Here is a 20,733-nt window from a genome sequence, read left to right as displayed (position 1 = left end):
TTAATCGAAATTCAGTCGAAGGGTTCCATCGTGTTAAAAAGGTTTATAAAGTCGTATCGTTGAATCAGAAATTCTTTGTACATAATTCATGTTTCGAAACGCAGAAACGCGGAAGGTTTATTATTCTCTAGAATCATGCATCAGAGATTAATGATTGTAAATAAAGTTATTAGAAACTCTACATTATATTGCATCCGTAAAAATGTCAAAAAAAAAAAAAGAAAAAAGAAAAAAAATAAATGCAAGAAGTTGTAATTATAATTTAACTTGATTCGTTCATTTTTAATTCAGAATATCATATAACAGATATAATAGATTTGAAATGCCTTGTAGATAATAAAATACGTACTCGTTCGAAAAATTAAAATTTATCTTCATGATTTTGAGATAAAATTTTTTAGATAATAAATAGTATATAATCATCGTCGCCAGAGGTCACAACCGTTTAATTTAGTGAAGTTACGAGCAATGGAATTATCGTTTCGAGGGAATATTAAAGAACAAGGGATTGATGATAGATGTCGTTGCATTCGTGCACGATCTGCAAATGGCAAATCTATGCAGAAGGAAATTCGGTGGCTCGTGTAATGTTTGAAAAAGCTGTAGATTTAACTAGTGTTCATAGTCATTCCACGTATATACGATGATACATATCGAATTTTATCAATGTCGCATAAACAATATAAGCGTCGAAAATCGTGTGACAGGCGATTAAATGTCAGTAATATCGTTATTTCAGTTATATCTTATTTTCGATTGAGATATCAACAAAATATACTGAACATAACAAAATAAGTTTTCTCCTTTGCTGTCGACGACAACGCAACGACACGGAGACGATCTGACGCATAGAAACGCGTGCGCGCGCGCGCGTACGTGTACGATGATACACACATATGCATTCATTCGTACCATCCATTTTTGTAAAAAGGAAAGACGTTAAAGAGAGTAGTAACGAAAGAAACTTATGTTATACAACATAGATCGCGGTGTCAATAGATAGATTAAGGTGATAGAGAATCGTTTTCTTTCAGTTTCGTTGTATATATTAATGGTCATAATAAACTATTCTTGTTCGTAGTAGCGTATATGGTAAGTAATATTTACTACCACGGATCATTAAATGTTTCTTTTTCTCCCTTTCTTTCTCTCTTTCTCACTCTTTCTCTCTCGCGGTCGTTTCTGCGGTCGTTGAATCGTCGGTTATACTAGTCCTTTGTTTTTGAAATCTTAGGAAACTATTCGGCATTGCATACCTCGAAAGATGGCAGAAATATGACGAGCATAACGATAACGTGATAACAACCGATTAAATTTGACGTGATATCTGCCGAACATGAATATCGGTTAAAGCGAAATATATATTTATTGTATCGTTTGGAAATTCATTACCATCGAAGATCCCTCGTTGCCTACATTTTCTTAAAGAATTCAACGGAAGCAGACGTCTCGAGTATAATGAACGGTGAGTAAAAAAAAAATGAATAGTCGTATATCCATACTGGACGAAATTAATGTTCATCGTAAAGTTGTCGATGTGGCGCCATGGATAGGCAGCCATTGTGCGCCCTTTGAGGCTGCCTTTCGATCCTATACTCGACCGTTACTCGTATACCTGTAACGAACGTTCGAGAACTCGGAATTCGTCCTCTGAAATTGCATTTAATGGTCACCTCATATACGCCATTTTTCGAACGAACGCGCGTGTGACGTGCCTATATGCACGTGCCTTTCGTATTCTTAAGTGTGAAATTTATTTACATATATTTTAACTCTGCATATTATTTTTTTTATTGGTGATGTGTAATGTATAATCTTTATTATATTATAATGTGCAATTTTAAATTTACATATTAAAGGAGTAATTCTAATAAGAATAATTAACAAGGCATTCAATAATATTAATTATGATACAATATCGATGAACTTGACAATATCTAATGAAAAAGTGATAGCAATTGTATTTCTTTATTTATGACATTGATTTTCCCACGATGAACCTGAAACTTTCCCAAAATACAAAATAATAAGCATTGTTATACATATATATATAATATATATATATATGATATATATGTGATATATATATCACATATGTTTTAACAAGAAGTAAAGAAAGGATGGGCAATGTGTAATACGTGTATATACGTTCGTATAACGAATCAAACGGTCCAATGGTTTTGTGTTTCGAGTTCCTACGTCATGAATTTATGTATATAGTGTTCTAGTACAATGTCGCAGTATTGTGAAACCTATTGTTAATTATTTTCACTCAAAACTGAAGAAATGGATATATTCGTAATATTGTGCAGAAAATGTCGACAAATTAAGATCGTTGACAATTCGAAAGTGTAGTAAAGTGTGCATAAGTGAGGTTGGTAATATCTTTTTGTGCGGTTAATAAATACATACATCAAATCACTAGTGTAAAAAGAATATATTTAAGTAACGAGTATAATCGTTGCTTAAATTTTTCTTTTAATAATAGTTATAAAAGAAAAAGAAGGAGAAAGCCACGTAAAAATCTACATTGTGGAAGAATTAATTTTCCTAAGAAAATAATTTTACAGTGAACGTATATACATATATTGTACAAAATTATTATCATCTTATCGAGTGATTGTGATTAATATCAAAATCTTTATTTTTAGGGGAGAGAAAAAAAAGGAAAAAGTTACATAATTCTTTATTATATTTTCTTTTTTTGAGATATTAAATCATTCTTAAGTGAAAGTGGAATCGTTTCTATGCAATTTCCCGTGTAGTAAGATGTCTAACGTGAAAAGAAAATGGCGGTGATACAAACCTACACGTAATGGCGAATAATCGGGAAATGTCGCAGTTATTATTTTTACACAAATAGATTTTTCTTTCGAGATATTTTTGTTTTAATGATTATATTAATATGATATAGGCTTAGGTAATTAATTCATTAATCTTTTTCTATGGGATCACATAATTTATAACAAAGATTCTTAGGTTGCTACAGTATCGCCATCTATATCTTCGACATTTTCCGGAAGTCTCCATTTATTTCCGGTTCCCTTCTAATATGGCGGCTTGTTTCATACATATATACGAAATATGATAGAATAAAAGAATTCTCATGATTTATTTAATTATTTGTAATTATAAATATATTATTAATTACATATTTAAAATCCAATGAAATTGTGTGTGCGTATATATATACATATATATATATATATATATATAATATATAATTGAAGTTTTTTCGTTTTATCTCTTTTGTTTTATATATATATGTACATTATATAGTTAAGACATGTTTTTATGTTGACACAGGTAAATTAAAAATAAAAGCAGGAAAGATGGATGAATATGATAAAAAATTTGCGGAGATGCAAAAGTACATTCCATTTTTAGAAGCTATGATCGAGAGGTTACAAAATGTTAAGGACAAATCAAGAGAGATTCAGTTACAAAAAATGCAAAGTCTGCATGGAATTTTATCTAATAGTAAACGGAAGTACGTCGCATGTATATTTTGTCTAATATAATATTAAACGATTTATACGCGATAAATTTAAGAAATAATATAATATTCTTTCATTTTTTTTTATACACGTATTCACAAGTACTTAACAATATTTTTTATTTTTTTGCACGTACTATAGTAATTACGTACATATATTGTTATATTTTATGTATATACTGATAGTTTATTATTAATGGAGCAGGTTAAAAATAGAAACGTTACAAAGATGTGAAGATGTTCTACAAAAGTTACACAATAAAGTAGAAAAGGTAAGTACTTTTATTTATTAAACAAATTTTTTTGTTTATCATAGCTATTTTTATTGATTGTAATATTTTTAATGTATATTTTTTTTAACGAACGAAGTATTATGTTTCGTTATCGCAATTTTACTTTTGATTGTTTAATATTATTTTATTCTTAATTTCACTCTGTATACACATATGAATAGCAATTGTTGCATTTTTTTTATTAATTTTTTATCATACATACATATGTGTATACAGATACTGTTTATATTGAATGCTTTTTAAAACCTTTAATTTATTTGATTACTAATTGTATGTTCGCATTATTTTTTGTATATTATTGTATTTTATATATTACATTATAATATTGTATTAGTAGTTTTTGTATATAATTAATTGAATGCACATTGTAGATCGCAAATTGCACAGATTGTATATAAGTTGTATAAATATTATTTGCACAAACTTAAATTTTATATTGTGATTGCATTAAATTTAGTTGACTAACGGTATTATGGTTATTAATCTATTTTAACTTTCGAACTTTAATAATATTGCTTATATAAATCTATGTATCTCTGTCGCTCCGTATACTTTAGATATTTCAGGCTTTCGTAGAGTGCATGTTTTACTTGTGTATTTTAATTGTTCTAATTCGACACGAGTTTCAGGGAAATGCTCCAGGATTACATGTACCGAACAAAAAAATCGGGGACCTCGCTTCGCAGCCTACAGCGTATGTATGAGAAATTGCAAAATAGAACTAATCGTAACAAAATTATTCCTTTATATATATAAAGATAAAAGAAAAAAAAATGATACGTTAAGAGCATAATTATACATAAAATAATGATGCGTAAAGAGTGAAATAAATTGTTATTTTTATAATTTTGCATTAGCTGTTTTTAATAATATCTTCGACTTACAGTTAATTACATATACATATAGCAAAGGAATGGAACAATATATTTTTCAGTTCACTGGACGATACTGAAAAGCGTAACAAGAAAAAAAAATCGGCCGATATTCAAGTGATAACGATACAAACGAAAATGGAAGAAACTCCGGCTAGTCCAACTCCCCCAGTTAGTCCTGAAACGGTTCCTCAAATGGCGCCTATAATTATCCCTACAGAAAGAAGCATTGAACCAATATCAGAAATCTCCGATAAGCATATTAACTTCAACGAAATGGAGATATCTCACAGTATTAAGCCAATCGTTATACCGATTGAACGTAACTGTGATATAGGTAGACAGTCACCGAATTCAAGAATTGGCTCGATTAGTAACGAAGATACCGATGAACTTACATGTTCCGAATGGGATATGTTAGAAGAATCCGAAATACAGAATACAAAATTTACTAGAGGTACTTGGAAATCTGTGATTTCTAGTAACCATGATGTTTCTAATGCAGCAAAACTAATGAGCAATAGTTTACCCCAGAAAATGACCGATTCTCAAACGACAACCAAAACTCGACACATAGTCACCGTCCCAGTACCTTCTTTAGGGGGTTCTAGGAGGCTTTCATCGGTTTTAGAAAAAAATATGTTAACTGGATTGAATCTAGATATAATTAATTCAAATATTAGAACAGAATCGCCCGTGAACGTTCCAGAAGTTTTACTTAATTCACCCGATCCTGAAATGTTGTTCTCTAAGCCTAAAAATATCTCACCAAGAGCAAAGGATGGATTTTCCACACCAAAATCAAATTCAAAACCACCGATGCTAGTTTCACCTCCACCTGTTTCGACCGAACCACCGCTCTCTATTGAAGATTTAGCCGAGCTACTCAATGAAGAAGAAGGAACAGAAGAGGGTGATAAAAAAGACGACCAATTAAAAGATAATTCAGATCTTAAAAGATTAGGATTGGAAAAGACAAAAGAAGATACCCTAACAAAGAAAGATAATAATAAAAAGATATCTGGCAATACGGATTTAAGTACGTCGAAACATTTGCTTTCTCAAGACGATATTGATCGCGAAAGCGATAGACGTTGGGAAGAAGTGGACAAACATATTGTTAAACTTACAACGAGAAAATGTTTACCAAACGCAGTTCAGACATCGTCGAATGCAAAACCGGAAACATTAAAGTCTAACGAAATAAAGGGTCCACCACCGTTGCTCCAACATAATTTTTCTTTAAATATTGATAAGTCAATTGATCATAGACACCGATCATCTTCACCGTCTTTTAAACTAGAATCACGTTATGCTGAAAGTTATGAGAGACATCCGCGTCAATTGCGTGATAATGTCAACGATAAAATTCTAAATCTGCACTCTCGTTTGCACGATGAGGAAGTAGGAAATGTACATGTCTTGCATGGTGGTCCTATTATGCAAGAGGACAGAAGTACTATGCTTTATCAAAGACGTGCACAAACTCCTAACATAGGGGATACATCTAGAATAGATCATTCGGTCCAACAGGAACATTTTAATAGACAATCCGTGAGTCAGCCTTTATGGCCATCTCATCCTCCCTCAAATCCAAATGATTTTTGTAATCCTCAGTGGACTTCTCCTAGTAATTATAATGGATTAGGGAATAACTCGATGCAAGGTATGCCAATACCTAATTCTATGTATCAGCATCCAATGGGAATGCTCCAAGATATGTGGAACTCTGGAGTTCCAAATTCTGCTCCTATGGATTCGCACCCAATTAACGATTCGCCGATCAGACCGAGTCATTTTAACGCGAACATTATGCCTGGAATTAGACCGTTGTTAAGTACTCCGCATTCACGAGCTCAAGAAGTTGGTCACGATGATTCACCTATGAATCCATCAATAATACCGCCTTTGATGTCTCCTACAAATTTCCCTCCTCAGTATAGAGGTTTCCATGATGTTCCTTTTGATAGACCTGTTGATTATCCGATTTCAAGGCAATCGTGGGATCAACCGATAAATAGATCGAATGAACCCTCCTATCGAAATGATCCTGAAATGAATTGTACAGATGGGATAATGGGAATGCCGGGTTCATATTCAAGACCTAGTACACCTTGCCCCTGGAACAGAGATAGAGATCGATGTAATCGAGGTAGAGGTAGAGATGGGTATTACAATGATAGATGTAGAGGAGAAGTAAGAAACAATTTTACTCGCGATGGCCGGCCTAGACCTGAACGACTACTTAGAGATGTTCAAATTGATTGGGATAATTGCAATCGATTTAATAGAGACAGCCGAACTTCAGTTTCGGATAGAGACCCACGTCTTCGAATAGACCACGGTAATACTTTGTCTCTAAACTCAAGTCATAACCGAGAAAATAGTAGTAGTAGTAGTAGCACCTCGAACAGAGATCCACGTCTGACCAAGGATAAACAATCGAATGTAAATAAACTTAAAGATAATGCATATCAAGAAAGGGATCCCAGAAAACGTTCGATATCGTCTTCGACGCTATCCTCGACATCACAAAAAGTCCAACAAAAATCAAAGTCGAAAAAAGTTGAGGCCTCTAAACGTGATTCAGATAATAGTAGCAAACAAATGAGCGACAAGATATCCAAAGATAAGAAGCAATCACCTCTCGAGAGTTTATATGGTGTAATAGATACAAAGGGTAAAGGTAGTCAGTCGTCTGGATTGCAAAAATTCAAAATACCAAAGATCAAACGATTAGAACAGTCGACACATTCGAATAATTCTTCAAATGAAGAGAAAAAATCTGATAGCGATAAAAATAGTGCTGAAAAAGAAGATACGTCTGCAGAAGTTACAAGCAGTAGTGATGTGCCACAATTGAAAGAAAATTGGGATGCGGATGATGTAATTTCTGAGACAGTACCTTTAAAGAACGAGGATGTTTTAACGATAAAAGGAACGAATATAGAGAGAGAAGCTTCATCCCCGACAACGTCAATCGCTGATAAAGATGAAACGAAATTTGAAGAGCCTGATTCAATAATGAATACATCCGCCGCTACTTCCGAAATTGTAGAGAATGCAAAGAAAGATGATACAGAAATAGATGGACTTAAATTAAAGGATGGAGTTACTCAAGAATGGATCGAAGGTTTAATTAGGAAATCTTTAGAATTTGGAGAGGGAAAGAAATTATTTGAACAAGCTAAATTAATACAAAAATTAGGCGAAGCATTAGAAGCAAAGAAATTGAAGAAAATTAAAAAGATCATCGAATCCGAATCTGAAAGTAGCAGTTCGGATAAAGATGAAGATGTTGAAGCAAAGAGGATACAAGTTAAGAAGAAGCGACGTGTTATCGTTTCTTCTGATAGTTCTGATGAAGATTGCTTAGCAGAAAGATTGGATATATTGACTAATTTATCAAAAGAAAAAAATGAGAACAAGGAACTTGAAAACAAGGAACTTGAGAACAAGGAACTTGAGAACAAAGAACTTGAGAAAGATAATAATATTAGAGCGGATAATAGCATTTCTATTGAAAAGAATCAGAAAAATATTTGTTTTGAATCTAAGGGATTTGTAAATACTATTAACGAATCTGATATTGATAACTTAGAAAATTCCTGCACTACTTTGGAAAAATCTGGAATAATTGAAGTTGCGGAATTTAACAATGATACGAACAATATCTTAGAAAATAGCAATGATAACAAAGAAATTGAAGACAAAAAGCATGATTTAGAAAAGATACAAAAATTCGCTGAAGAATTGAATGTGAATGAACGATATACGTCAATCGAGAATACCTCAGTAAGTAATAATGAAACTACTGAAGATAAAGAAAGTAGTTTAAAAATTTCTAAACCAAAAACAAAAAGGAGAAATTCTTTAGAAATGTTACAGGAAGATATACGAGAAATGTTTATTAGTGAAGGTGTGGTATCTGCTACAGGACATCGTTTGTGCCGAGTTTTAAAAGAAAATCAAACGAGTACTTCTACAATTACACCTACGAGCAATCCGAGTTCAGTATCTAAAAAATCGGAACCATGCAAATTATCGAATAAACAGAACGTGGAGATTGAAGGTGAAGAGCAAATATCTAAAACAAAGAAATTACCTAGAATTCGAAATAACGAGAAGTCGGGAAAAACTAAATGCAAGAATAAAAAAGAAGTGCAGCGAGTTACACGACAAAGTTCGAAAGAGCAAACTTTCAGTTCTGATAGTGAGGAAGATCAACCTTTATCCTTACGGACTACTAATCGAGAATCGAATAGTAACAAAAATCTTGATGTTTCTAAGGAAGAGGATGAGAAATATCAAGATGCCGAAGTTTTGCGTAGAAGTAAACGTGTACTTCGTAAGGACGTTCCGAAAGAAGCACGAGTTCTTATCGAAAAAACGAATATTGCAAAAATAGATTCTTCGAAAACAATGTTTGATAGTTCTTCGGACGAAAGTTTAGGTATAGATATGTCAGTATTAACAGATGTTATAGATAATTCACTTAATATGGAAAAACAATCAAGTCATCAACGTAGCTCATCACAAGTAGCATCTCCTAAAAATAAACCAAATATTCAGAATTTTTCTAAGAAAGGTTCAAAAAGAAAGCGTTCGATGCTTCTCAATATTGATAAGATTGAGGATACTGTATCTGTCACGGATGAGGAAAGTATTATTTCAGATATATCTATGTCGAGCAGTATATCATCTGCGAAGAAAGTTAATAATAATATTGATAAATCGAATAACGGTGAAGAATTATCAAGTGATATTGTAGTAGGACTGGTACCATCTAAAGCGAACAAAGACATGTCTCAATTAGAGAAAGGAAGTGATGCTGACGTTGATGAAGATGTCAATGATTTGGTACGTATTGAGCAAGGACAAAAGAAAATTTCAGTTAAGAAAAAGAAAAAGAAATTTACTTGGCAGATGGGTATTTTATCAAAAAAGAAAAAGAAAAAGACTTCAACTTCAGTGCAGGTAGAATCTGATCGAATTATTCCTGAAATTCAACATACATCTGAGAAAATAAGTATTCAAAAAGACAAATCTGATGTAAAAGAAAAAACAGAAAATTTAGTAGAAGAAAACATTCCAGAAAAAGAACATATAAAAGAACCTGTTTTACTCTCTGTAAATTATGAAAACAATAATGCCGGAAGTAATGTCGTAAATAGTAAAGAAGATAGTAAGAAAAAAGATAGTAAAGAAAAGAATAAAGAAATAGATTGTACAACTTCGTGTAATGTATCTATAGAGTCATCAGTAAAAAAGACTATACTCCAAACAGAAAACAAAGAAATTTCACCTATAAAAGATGATAAAACATCTACAAATGAGGATGTATCTTTATTATCAACAGAAGACTCTGTATCTAGTGAACATGAAACATCTCTTAATTTTCAGATACAACAATTAATTGAATATGCTTGGACAGGTCAAGAAAGATATAAATGTTTACTTTGTAGCTTCCATGGTAAAAGTATTACTCATCATTATAAATTGAATCATCCTGACAAGGAAGTTTTAATATCTAGATTTCAATCCACAGAAGCCCAAATGGCAATAGAAGAATCTAAAAATAATAACTATGAAGAGACATGTACAGAGTTTTCAGAGAAAAAGTCTTATCTATTTAATTGTAGAATTTGTTATTTTTCTACTGAAGGAACAAAAGATGCTGCCATGGAAGCGTTTTATGAACATTGTACAACACACACTGGCGAATATAGATTTCAATGTAAGAGTTGTCCTTATCAAACTGTTACTAAAACATCTATGCGTACTCATTACTATAAACTTTGTCGCAAATATGGTAGTGTCTTTAATGAAGTTATGATTGAAGATCCAATACCGAACGAGAATGGTATATATGGATATTTGTGCTCGGTATGTAATTATGTACAATTAAAACGAATCAATCTACAGACACACATTAAAACATGGCATAACGATGCCTCAGATGTAAATATTATAAAAATAAATATGTCTACTGATGCAATTGATATAACAAGTCCAGTTCCAATAACAAGTGAAAAGTTGGAATTAAAGATTGAAAAATGTGAAACTTCTCAATCAGAAGAGAAACAAATAAATGATGAACAAAAGAATGAGGCATTGATATCTAATAACTGTGAAAATAAAATTACAGAAACACAAGTTATTTCTGAAGAGAAGGATCAAGAGGTTTCTGATAATAAGGAAATAGAATGTACAACTAATAAAGATTTGTCAAATATTCCACCTAAATCTAAAGAACAATTGACATTGCTTGAAAAGGAATCGACAGAACTAACAGTACCAATTACTATTAGTGATAAATTAAGTGTATTTGTATGTCCACCTGAACTGGAGCACAAAGAAGTAGAGATTCAATTGGAACGAAAAAAGAAAATGCAAGAGATTGTTGAGAACTTTGGTATTAAAGTACATAAAGATATCTCTGAAAAGAAAAAATCTATTATTGATACTCTCAAAGATAAAATGAAAACAAATGTGCATAAAGAAGATAGTCAAAATAAAGATCTTATGTTAATTAATAATGTTTCTGAACTAGGTACTTCAAACAACTCTGTATCTTCCACAAGCACAACATCATCTGAAAGTAATACAAAGACAACAGAATCATGTATATCAAATGATAAAACAACAAATAAGGAAGATATATTGAAATCTGATGAATTGAAGAAAACTAAAGAGCAAGATAATAGCAATACAGATCAAAATAATTTAAATCCTAGTTCTGAAAAAACAGATGTCCAAGATCCTTTAGTACCCACAAATATTGATGGTAAGAACGTTGAAAGTGAAATTGAAACAAGTGATAATGAAACTACTAGAGAGTCTGCAACTGTTTATGATTCAGATTCTAGTAGTGAACAGACAGATACTGAAATAACTACAGATGTAAACTCAATATTAAAAGAAACTTCCAATGTATCATCAAAAGATCCAATGATGACAACTATACAAAGACTTGCTGCTCAACTTCAAAGTATAAAATCACGTGATGGATGTGCATCTGAAAATTCTACAAAAGTGCAAACTAATACTGATGACAAAATGTCCGCGCCTGCATCTATACCAAAACCTCCAAATGTTGTACCTATTGCAAGTATTAAACATTTCTTAGGGAAACAAGATAAAAAAATGTATGAGTCCATAAAAGAAATCACAGGTAATGATGACGATGAACCAAAAAGTTTTCTCAGATTCAGACGTTTGAGCGGTGATATGCTTTCTGTGTCTAATCATTCTTCAGAAAATCAAGAAGACACTGTGTCCTTAAGTGGTAGTAAGTATATATACTTCTATGTAACAATTATATATTTTTTATATTACAATATTTGTATATTTCTTATTAGCTGGAAGCCAATCTGATACTCCAGGGGATATATTACAAACAGATACAGAAGAGGAATGTTCATTTTTAAAAATTGAGAATGTAGTTAGTCTTGCACCATGCACTGACAGTATTGAAAGTGAAAATACGATTGTAAGTATCTTACAAATATTCGAATGTTGATGAAATTTTGATAATAATATAAAAAAGTTCTTCATAATATCTATATTCACTTTTAGATAAGTGATATCAGAAAAGCTGTTGAAACTTCACCAATTAAACGTAAAGCAGTCTCATTACTAAAAAAGACTGCTCAACCACTTATTTTAAAAAGATTTAATTCGGTAACTATAAGACAGCCAGTTCAAAACAAAAGTGCTGCTCAAGAATCTCTACAATTAATACCAGTCCAATCATTGACATCTACGTCATCGCATACTACCAATTATGTACCTATTGTCCCAAAGTCAAAGATAATTCAAATAGAACATAATAAATTACCATTTCAAGTTTCTGTTGGTAAAAATACTACTATTGCACCAGTAACTACACATAATATTACAGGCTCAAAATCTCCATCTCTTACAAATCTAAATTATAAAATCCTAAAAGTAGTTAAAACATCACCTTTACTTAAAGCAAAGGATTTAACATCACAATCGATACTAACTAAATTGAAGTCTTCTGATGCTTACACTGCTATGTTGAAACCTCAAAAACTCAGTCAATTTTATAAGTGTATGGCTCGAGATTGTTCTTTTACAACAGATTCTATTACTTTATATTGTCAACATTATGCTCAGCATGATATGTGTGTTAATAAGAAGAAAGATAATTCTTCGTATGACTACCAAAAGTGTGCCTATTGTCATACTATTCTGAGTGATTGGACACAAATGCAACAGCACATGGAAGAGAAGCATGAACATTGTCGTTATCAATGTAATTGCTGCTTTTATAGAGCAATAGCACCATCTTATGTACAAATTCATCAGGTATCTTAAAAACAAAATTCTCTGGAAAAAAATAGATATATTTCATTATTCTTATGTATTATTTTTATATTATTTTTATAGGCAGTATCTCATGCAGGAAACCAGGCTGGTATTTTGCTCGGTAAATTAATAAAAGAGCTTCCAACAAAAGAAGATTATAATCGCCATGATTATATACAACCATTCGTATGTCAACATGGTTCGTATCTTTTTTTTATTAAAAATATGATTTACTTTTATTTTATTTTTTATATGGTACTTTTTATTTTGAATGAAATTTCTAATTTGAAATATTAATTTTACGTTTAGAGTGTGGAAAGGTTTTTTATATACCAGAGACATTCATATCTCATTTGAAAACAAAGCATTCAGTTACTCTATCTATTTACAAGTGTCATCTATGTTCCGCATCATGCTTAAAAATAGAGCAACTTATAATAGTAAGTATATAAGAATATAGAAAAAAATTATTTGTTAAACATGATTCCATGCTTATAATTTTATATTATTTATAGCATTACAAAATTCATGGGATTTATAAATATCAATGCTTGTACTGTTTAAATGGTGCAGACTCATTTAGTGATATGCTTACCCATTTAAGTCTATTTCATTGTAACAGATTACCACAAATTCTTGAACGTTCTCTACCAGCACAAGTATGTACTTTTTTATTTAATCGAGGAAAAATATAACACTGATTTCGATTGAAATTTCAGGCAGTAAGAACTAAAGATGTAATAAATCAACTTTTAATAAGAACCTTGGACATAAAAACATCAAGTGAAATGATAGATGCAAAAAATGAAACAGAAAATAAACAGGAAAAAGATGTTGAATATTTATCTTCTGCTTCTACTCAATCATTGGAAGAAATATCTATATTGGATGAAAAAACAAATGACACTATATCAGATAAGAAATTGGTTAATATATTTTCAATATGCAGCAGTAATGAAAGCAATTCTTCGTCTGTTAAAATGAGTCCTAAATCTTGTGGAAATAATTCCTTAGATGCAATGCATAATTCTAATAGCTGCAAAGATCTTCTTCAGTGTGAAGATGACATATCTGAAATATTGACTTCGTCACAAAGTTGTGTTCTTGATAAAAATCCACCAGATGAATCTTTTGTTCCTAAGAAGACCATAGAATCCGAAAAAAGTTGTACTCAAGAAGGAAATTATCATACCTCAAAACACATTCTTCATGAACCTGAATTACAATTATTATCAGGTGTAGATGGAGATATAAGTGCAGTAGATCCATTACGATTAACAAGTATATTAGATTGTTCGGATGAATATGTCAATATTAATGTTTTAGAAAATCCTAATTTTGTAAAAAATGTGTCTGACAATAGCAACTCAACACCTGATAGTAAGAAATCGATAATTAATGAAAACAAAACAGATGATAGTGATATAGAAATATTAGAGCAGATCGAAATTTCTAAAAATAATACTAAAAACAAAGAAGACAAATTAAACCAAAAAAGCGATGAAGATATCAAAGAAACATTAAATATAGATTCTGTTGAAAATAACACTAAAAAGGAACAAGTAGATGTAGCTCATAGTAGTGCAGAAGCATCAAATGGTTCTGTTTCAAAGACACACGATAAATCAGAAAAACCTTTGACTTTGGAAGATATTAAGGATACAGGCTTTACAGGAAATCAATTATATAAATGTGGTTATGAGGATTGTGATTTTAATGCTTCAACTGCAGCTAATCTTCGAATACATCTTAAAAAGTGTACTTATAAAACACTCGATAAGAATTTAAATTGTACACATTGTGGCAAACGTTTTGTGAAAATTGGCTTTTTACTTGAGCATTTAAAATTACATGGATTAAAACGTTTTGGTTGTTCACTATGTAAAGCACGGTGTACTGTTTCCTATCAAGCTATGGCTCATATGAGAACAAAACATAAAATTCAGTACAGTAAAGTAATTCCTGCCGATCCAGAAAATCCTTCAGCTGATGGCCTCTTTATTGTGCAACCTTTAGTAAGTAGATAATGTAATAAATATTAATTCGTTGGTTTATTTTATAATCAAAAATTTTTATCTTATTTGACATAGCGTCCAACTAATGGAGAACGAAAAGGTAAAAAACGAAAAACAGCAAAGGCATCAGAAAAGGATGCCGAAAAAACAGGTGATATTGAAAAATTAACTTTTGGCCCTGATGAAATAGAATTATTGCCTCGTCAAGCGATATATAATCGCGAAGTACAATGTGCTGTCTGCCCTTATACTACCAAAGTTAGAACAAATATTATTAGACATCTGCAACTTCATGCTAAAGATGAAACTGTACCAGAAATTGGCCCAGTCAATCCAGTACCTTGTTTAGATAAAAAAGAGAGGATGTTTGACAAAATGGTTAATCTTGCAAGTAGTTCTCATCAAAATGGTCGAATGGGAGGAAAACCTAAAGACTCTCCAAAAGATAATGATGAGAGTTTTATACCTAAATTTGTACCAGAACATAAAAGGTATGTATATACTATTGCAAACTAATTTAGCTTTAGCATTTTAATTGTATTATAGCACTAATTATATTCTACTTTATGTATAGATATGTATGTAGTGTAGCAGAATGTAATTATCTTACTGTCGATGAAGCTATGCTACGATATCATTTAAAAGCATTGCATTCAGATGAACAATACTTTCGTTGCCCACATTGTCCACAGCCATCTTCTGGCCAAGAAGGACAAAATATAGCAATAGATAAAATGGGAGTTCATTTGAAAATGCATGATACCAGACTTTATAAATGTTCTCATTGTAATCATCATCACTATCATAGGTTTGTAAAATCATTGTTTTACTATCAGCTTATATATATGATCTTTATTTAACAAATATTACAATTTAAACATATGACAAGTGTAAGAAATAGAATTAAAAATATTATTCAAGTTCTTTCAATATTTTATTAATTATTATTTATTAATTATTATCTTCTGTCTACACTTGCCAAATGTTTTACATATGCTATTAAATATATGGTGCATTTTATATGCTCTCTGATAGTAATGGAATGTTATGTAGGCATATCATAGAAAGGCATCTTTCTGATAAACATCCGGAAAAGAGGCCATTTGTTAAAGTAATTAGAGAATTAGAAAGTACAGAAAATATTCAACAACCAGCTCAAGAAGAAATGGAAGAAGAAATTCCAGATCCAGATGGTAATCATTGGAAATGTAATATTTGTGAATATAAATGTGTTTACAAAGCAGAAATGATCACTCATGCGTCTGTAAGCCATGACGATAAGTACCAATTCAAGTGTACTGTCTGCTCTTTCAAAACTAGTGTAAAAGTACTTCTCGAACAACATATCACCAGCAAACATGCAGGTGATTCAAATGCTGATTATATCATGGCTTACCAGAAGATAAAAGGTGTAACTAAAAAATCTGGCGATTCTTCTGAGCAAGCAGGACAAGATGAGCCATTTGATACTACCCCTCTTTGGAGAAGGGATATGCCACGAGTGAGACATATTCGTGGTATCCTTTTAGAGGATGAAGAGGTAGGAAACGAAACGTCTGTTAAAGGAGGAAAAAGAAAGAGTGATACAGATTCAGTTTCTACAAGACCAGCCAAAATTAAACATGGTAAATCAGTGTCTCTCGATGAAAACAAGCATTGTAAAGAAAAGTCAAAACGTTCATTATCATGCGAGAAAATTTCGATTGAAATGAATAATTCTAATGAAATTGAAAATAATACATCGAAGGGAACTATTGCTGATAATAATGATACTTCATTAGAGACAACAGCAAAGGCCAATTCGTCTATTGATGTCAATGATTTTAATGAATCAGATGTAGAAAGATTTGGACCTTATGGGAAACCTGTGGGTAATTTGTATATATGTACATTATGTGATCAATATAAAACGAAGTACAAACACGATATGCGGGATCATCTTTACAGAGAATTAAATTATGCAAGGTAAATACTATATTACAATATATCATATCGTATCGTAAGATAAGATATAATAAATATTTATCAACATTCATTTAGATGGCATTGTAAGGATTGTGGATTTTTGTCGGTAAATCGTAATGCTTTATTAAAGCATTTTACAAAACATCATAATGGAGAACGACCGGATCATGCACCTCTTTCTCCAGATAATGCTATTGAAAATTGGGTATGTTAACAAAATCGTATATTATATTAGACACCTGAAATTATTATAAATTTTGTATTTTATAGGTTGGTACTTTACTTAAAAGACAAACTGATATAATGAAAGGATTAGTGTTAAAACAAGATAATAAGGACGATACGAGTTTGCTATCTAATACAAAAGATACAATTTTGTCAGAATCAACAAGAAATAAATCTTCTGTTGTTAAAACGGATCGCGATATCATTAGTAAAGATATTGAAATTGTAAAAAATGTGAATTTGGATAAGAAAAGAATACGCCATGATATCATTAACAGAAATACAAATGTAGATATAAATGATGATAATAATGATGATAATGATGATGATAGTGATAGTGACAAGAATCTTGTTATTGCTACCAACGATGAAGATGAATCTTCTCAAGAAGTAGCAGATGAACAAATTTTAGAAGCAAATAAAAGTAAAGGTAAATTTGATGTATTTTTTATGAATCAGTATTGTACATGTATCATAATATTTTCAGTAAAATGATTAAGAATGGATTACTAATTTAAACGATATTATACTACAGATTTATTGAAGAATGATGCAGAAAAACCTCTAATCTGTAAGCATTGCAAAATGAGATTTGCTAGATGGCGTGGATTAAAATTACATGTAAAAATAACACACTTGAAACGTCTTGGATTCTTATGTCCTTATTGTGATCGTAGTACTAATTCTGAAAGCTTGATGCGTCAACATATTCGTTCAAAACATTCTGGCTGCCCTGAAAAAATAATTAATAATCCTGATGCTGGAGGTCCAGAATTAAGTGATGAATTCTGGGAGAAAGAATATGGTATTATTAGTCCGAAAAAACGTTCTAGAAAAAGAAGACGAAAAGCAAATGATCAACTTATTAAAGATAAAACCGATCGTATATCACACGAAATGCAAGAAACTTGTAATCAATGTGGTTTTACTGCTATGAGTTATGCTGGACTGAAAGCACATCTAAGAATACATGCATCAAAAAATGCTCTTAAATGCCAACAATGCAATTTTAGTAGTTCTATAAAAGCAGAATTTCGGGAACATTGGGAGCTTAATCATTCACATTTACCATTTAAAATCACGGACGATATGTTAATGGAGGATATTGAATCTACCAGTGATGATATAAAAGATGAGAAATGTAAAAAAGATACCGAAGGTTGTAATACAAAAGATGGAAATTGTACAAATAACTATAGTTCAAAAGAAAGAAGATTCTCTTGTTACTATTGCAAAATGCAAAGTAGTTCTTTAGAGATACTACGAAAACATTGGAGTTTAAGTCATCAAACTTCGACAATAGATGAACTAAAAGGAACGAAAATAGATCTTCCATTTAAATATAAAGAAATTCTCGTACCAGTTTCATGTGTAAAAAATATAGAAGACAGTGATGTTAATATGGCTGTACAAAATGTGAATAATTGCAAAATTAAAGGATGGGTTTGTCAGTGGTGCGACGAGCTATGTTATTCCGAAAGTGCTATGAAAGCTCATCAAAATATGTTTCACTCTCATTTACCGTTTCATTTCAAAACGGATAATGGAGAAGAGTTACATAAAATATACGTTTGTCCTATATGTTCTTTCACAACGATTTTTATTAATGACATGAGAAAACATGCGTCCAAACACATCAATCTTTTTAAATGTAAACATTGTGATAAAACCTTTAATAATCCAACTCAAGTTGAAATTCATAATAATAAAGAACATCCACAATTACAAGTAAAAATAGAAAGCATAACAAATTATAAAGATATGTTGGAAAACATAATGGAAAAAGTTTTGTGGAATAGCATGAATGGGACAGAAGTAAAAGACGAAACGAAACAAGAGAAAAAGTTATTAAAACCAAAATTAAAAAATCGTGCAGTTGCCAGAAAATCTACTGCCAAGTCAACTATACGTATGCGTAATAGTCCATACAAAGTAAAAGCTGTAGCTCGGAAATCTACACATCCATTACCAAGATATCCTTCTGGTACTAATTTTTTAATTAATAATTATAAAAATCAAGATAATTCTAACAAATCTACATTTAACCAATTTTCGTTTTATGGAATTCCATCAAAACCTATTAACTTAGGACAATTAAGTACATACATGGTAGTTGGAGGTCATAGAATGAAAGTAAATTGTACTACTCTTGCTCAGCTGATAAACATTAATCCACATATAAAACTTAAAGATATTAAATATGATGTAAAGTATGTTTCCATATTTTCAAGAACAAAACAGTGAAATTTATTAAACGTTGACTATCAAAGTAACTCTATACACAACACAGTAAAATAGCAAGTATATTCAAGTAGTGATTGGACTTATAATATATATAATTAAATAAGTAGATGTGTCGATTTTTTTTTTATAATAGTATTGATATAACTTGAATAATATTTATGCAAAAACTTTTATTTCTTTTAATTAAATATTATATTGTCTGCTTAGTAATTTTGTTTAATATTTAGATAAATACTTAAAATAAAAATATTAGGTTGTCACAAAAATTTTTTTCGTTTTTTAATACTGCCAAATAAAGCAGCTGCGTGCGGATAGCGAAAGAAACTTTTGGGACAATTTAATATTATAATATATAAATAAACTTATTTTTTTTATTAGGTCTTACATTTATTTATAATATTCCGTTAAAATATTATTATTTATTAATAAATTATATTATTTAATATTGTTTACTTATATAGTGTGTAATAAGACAAGTGTTTGTTGTTTGTTTAACAAGTTTCTTATGCAATGTGCAAGTATCAATGTTAAACAAGTATAGTATAAAAATAGAAGTAACAAAAAAATGCATTGCATCATTAAATAAATGGAAAATCCTATCAAATAATCTGATAAGATTTGGCAGTATAAATATTTTGATACAAAATAATGATTTTTCAGTTTTACAATTATATTTAGATCACAACTTGGTGATGGCAAATAATTTTCAGAAAGGAATGAGTTATAAACTTAGAAAATTTCGGAAAATTTTTTTGTTTAAGAGTTATTTCTTATTTATTTTGTATAGGATAATAAGCTAAGATACTAGTACTATAATAATAATCGTTTTGTGTAAATAGTCAACATAATCATTGTATACAAACAGAAATAGTTGTATAATTGTATTGGATGTATATTATCTAATGATACCTTTTTTCTGCTACTATTACAATTATCTAATGATATCTTTTTCTGCTACTATTACAAAATAAATAAAAAAATTAATCGATAAATAGTAAATACTTAAAAAAAAAGAAATTAAAAATGATGTTACTATATAAAAAAATAAGACTGAGAGGTATCCTGAACATTAGATCATGTGTAATTATCATAACTGTAAATACTATGTATCATAAATGTCAAATAAATATTTTTGATTTTTATAATTTAATAAATTTTTAATAAGATAATAATAATGTTTTCATCATGAGAATGTAGAAAGGTAATGTACAATTTATTGTTAAAAGTGCGCAGTGTCTTGATGCTGTCTTATTTTATATATAGTTTATTTTATTTTAACTGTGTAAATT

At 30.5% G+C, this 20,733-nt stretch overlaps 1 protein-coding gene across 4 annotated transcripts; it reads left to right on the top strand.

Annotated features, from left to right (window-relative positions):
• Nucleotides 1-414: 414 nt before the first annotated feature.
• LOC124423816 lies at nucleotides 415-20,589 on the top strand. 4 transcript variants are annotated; one of them, XM_046962039.1, is made up of 18 exons: nucleotides 415-1,092; nucleotides 1,235-1,465; nucleotides 3,307-3,490; nucleotides 3,702-3,768; nucleotides 4,419-4,483; nucleotides 4,724-11,952; nucleotides 12,023-12,153; nucleotides 12,240-12,995; nucleotides 13,077-13,194; nucleotides 13,305-13,435; nucleotides 13,511-13,654; nucleotides 13,715-15,010; nucleotides 15,086-15,501; nucleotides 15,585-15,818; nucleotides 16,064-16,975; nucleotides 17,051-17,180; nucleotides 17,246-17,630; nucleotides 17,736-20,589. In XM_046962039.1, exons 2-18 carry the CDS (start codon nucleotides 1,459-1,461, stop codon nucleotides 19,442-19,444), a joined length of 13,914 nt encoding a protein of 4,637 aa, XP_046817995.1. In that variant the 5' UTR covers nucleotides 415-1,092; nucleotides 1,235-1,458; the 3' UTR covers nucleotides 19,445-20,589. The 4 variants fall into 4 exon arrangements, with proteins under 4 accessions (XP_046817995.1, XP_046817994.1, XP_046817996.1 ...); XM_046962038.1 differs by having other exon boundaries at nucleotides 4,413-4,483; XM_046962040.1 differs by having other exon boundaries at nucleotides 1,235-2,374; nucleotides 4,413-4,483.
• The last annotated feature ends 144 nt before the right edge of the window (nucleotides 20,590-20,733 follow it).

This window comes from Vespa crabro, chromosome 4 (genome assembly GCF_910589235.1).
Source record: "Vespa crabro chromosome 4, iyVesCrab1.2, whole genome shotgun sequence".
Lineage (NCBI taxonomy): Eukaryota > Metazoa > Arthropoda > Insecta > Hymenoptera > Vespidae > Vespa > Vespa crabro.
Note: the sequence above shows the minus strand (reverse complement) of the source record. Positions and strands in the feature narration are given on the sequence as shown.

Excerpts from the sequence above, each read along its gene's own strand:
- LOC124423816 (XM_046962038.1), top strand. Across the intron at positions 3,769-4,412 it reads TACACAATAAAGTAGAAAAG|TTTCAGGGAAATGCTCCAGG; the intron begins GTAAGTACTTTT and ends ATTCGACACGAG. Across the intron at positions 17,631-17,735 it reads AGAAGCAAATAAAAGTAAAG|ATTTATTGAAGAATGATGCA; the intron begins GTAAATTTGATG and ends ATTATACTACAG.